The following is a 2,692-nucleotide window of genomic DNA, read 5'->3' on the forward strand; positions in this document are numbered from 1 at the left end:
TGTATTACATTGCTATATTCACTTCATACTACAAAATGAATGTTTAATAATTCTGGTTAAACACTGTTTTAGAGCCTGTCCAATGTTGTATCACATTGCTGTATTTCCTTAATCAGTTCCATATATTGTAAATTGAAATTGTTTTCAATTTTTCACTTTTGTAACTAGCAAGACGATATCATTTTCTTGCATTGAGCTTTGTGACTTTTGTATTTCAGATTTCTCTAGGATACATTGCTGAGACTGAATGCCTGGGTCTGAGGGATGAACATTTTTAATGTTTTGATATAAATGGCCAAATTGCATTACTTTTTTTTTCTGACAGCAATAGATTTATTAAGTATCCCCAAAAATATAAACACAAACCAGTAAAAAACAAAACCGTAAAACGTCAGGCCTGGAGCTGCAATAAGACAGAGACAGGAGCAGCTTACACGTGGCCTAGGTGGGGAGGACGAGGCCATAAATACTGCAAGAGGGCGGCAAGGGAGCCCTAGGGCGAGGGGAAAGCAGGGTACGGTGTCGGCAGCAAGATGGCTCTGGGGGTCAGACACTGCTGGCCTTGGCCCTGGACGCCACCTGCCTCTCACTCCAGCTGCAAGCAGCTTCACTTGGGGCCCTGGGCCCCCGACTCCTCCTCGTCGTCTTCGTACATCTCACCCTCCTCCTCGGTCTTGGCGTCCTGGTACTGCTGGTACTCGGACACCAGGTCGTTCGTGTTGCTCTTGGCCTTGGTGAACTCCATCTCGTCCGTGTCCTCACTCGTGTACCAGTGCAGGAAGGCCTTGCGCCAGAACATGGCCGTGAACTGCTCGGAGATGTCCTCGAACAGCCCCTGGATGGCTGTGCTGTTGCCGAGGAAGGTGGAGGACATCTTGAGGCCGCGGGGCGGGATGTCACACACGGCCACCTTCACATTGTTGGGGATCCACTCCACGAAGTAGCTGCTGTTCTTGCTCTGGATGGCCAGCATCTGCTCGTCCACCTCCTTCATGGACATGCGGCCCCGGAACACGGTGGCCACCGTCAGGTAGCGGCCGTGGCGTGGGTCGCAGGCAGCCATCATGTTCTTGGCATCAAACATCTGCTGGGTGAGCTCGGGCACGGTCAGGGCCCTGTACTGCTGGCTGCCCCGGGCTGTGAGGGGGGCGAAGCCGGGCATGAAGAAGTGCAGACGGGGCAAGGGCACCATGTTGACGGCCAGCTTACTCAGGTCAGCGTTGAGCTGGCCCGGGAAGCGCAAGGAGGTGGTGACCCTGCTCATGGTGGCCGACACCAGGTGGTTGAGGTCCCCGTAGATGGGTGTGGCCAGCTTGAGGGTGCGGAAGCAGATGTCATAGAGAGCCTCGTTGTCGATGCAGTAGGTCTTATCCGTATTCTCCACCAGCTGGTGGATGGACAGTGTGGCGTTGCAGGGCTCCACCACCGTGTCTGACACCTTGGGCGAGGGCACGACGCTGAAGGTGTTCAGGATGCGGTCGGGATACTCCTCACGCACCTTGCTGATGAGCTGCGTGCCCATGCCGGAGCCTGTGCTACCCCCCAGCGAGAGGGTCAGCTGGAAGCCCTGCAGGCAGTCGCAGTTTTCACACTCCTTCTGCACGACATCCAGGACCGAATCCACCAGCTCCACACCCTCCGTGTAGTGACCCTTGGCCCAGTTGTTGCCGGCCCCACTCTGACCAAAGATGAAATTGTCAGGCCTGAAAAGATGTCCGAAGGCCCCTGAACGGACACTGTCCATGGTTCCGGGTTCCAGGTCAACCAGAATGGCCCGAGGCACGTACTTGTGAGAAGAGGCCTCCTTGTAGTAGACACTGATCCGCTCCAGCTGCAAGTCCGAGTCGCCCATGTAGTTGCCGCTGGGGTCGATGCCATGCTCATCACTGATGACTTCCCAGAACTTGGCCCGGATCCAGTTGCCTCACTGGCCGGCCTGGATGTGCACGATCTCCCTCATACTGGGCGCGTCTGGCGGGCGGCTGCGGACGGGCGCGGGCAGGCCGGACTGGCTGCTTGCATTACTTAAAAAAGCATTTTCAATTTATATTCCTACTATCAACACTATGAAAGTACCTATCTCCTTGCATCTTATGAGCATTACATATTACTATGTTTATAAATGTATAGGGTTTTCATGATTTATTTTGCTAACTTCATTGATTTAAAATGTACAGAGAGCACATTATAATGGAGAGAGGGTAGTAAGAAGAGATGCAGGCTGAAGGTGAGATGGAGGAGAGAAGGCTGACTCTTCAGGTTTTTCTTTTGCTTTTCTTGCCTGGGAGAGGGATAGAAAAGGTTGCCAAAGCTACTCTGTTTCCTTCCTCTTCTTTGGGTAGTGTGAGGGTGGTGAAAGCAGGAGGGAAGAACAAAGGGTTCATCTCCATGGGAGAAGGGCTAAGCTTTGTTGTATGCATAGGCTTCTACATAGGCGAGCGAATCATGACTAGTATCACGTCCAGCTAGGAAGAGCAGTGCCTGACCTGTCAGCGTATCGTCAACAGAATATTGTACTGCCTGAGCTGGGGAGCCCCAGCAGATTCTGTGAGCTGTGGGCCAGCAAGGGCCAGGCCATGGGTGGAACAGAAAAGTTTGGGCTGCCCCTTGTGGTCCAGCTAGTATCTGCTCTAAGAATCCTTAGATGGAGTTATGGATGATGGTTTTGCTTCCAGGCACAGGCCAGGGCAAA

The 2,692-nt window shown here is 52.8% G+C and overlaps 1 protein-coding gene across 2 annotated transcripts; it reads right to left on the reverse strand.

The window, feature by feature from the left end:
- Window positions 1–309: 309 nt before the first annotated feature.
- Window positions 310–2,218, reverse strand: LOC129480638 (tubulin beta-3 chain-like). 2 transcript variants are annotated; one of them, XM_055274637.2, is made up of 2 exons: window positions 1,926–2,218; window positions 310–1,793 (listed from the first exon to the last, which is right to left on the reverse strand). In XM_055274637.2, exons 1-2 carry the CDS (start codon window positions 1,958–1,960, stop codon window positions 608–610), a joined length of 1,221 nt encoding a protein of 406 aa, XP_055130612.1. In that variant the 5' UTR covers window positions 1,961–2,218; the 3' UTR covers window positions 310–607. The 2 variants fall into 2 exon arrangements, with proteins under 2 accessions (XP_055130612.1, XP_055130611.1); XM_055274636.2 differs by having other exon boundaries at window positions 310–2,194.
- Window positions 2,219–2,692: the final 474 nt, after the last annotated feature.

The sequence above is a fragment of the Symphalangus syndactylus genome, chromosome 4 (genome assembly GCF_028878055.3).
Source record: "Symphalangus syndactylus isolate Jambi chromosome 4, NHGRI_mSymSyn1-v2.1_pri, whole genome shotgun sequence".
In the NCBI taxonomy this organism is placed as follows: domain Eukaryota; kingdom Metazoa; phylum Chordata; class Mammalia; order Primates; family Hylobatidae; genus Symphalangus; species Symphalangus syndactylus.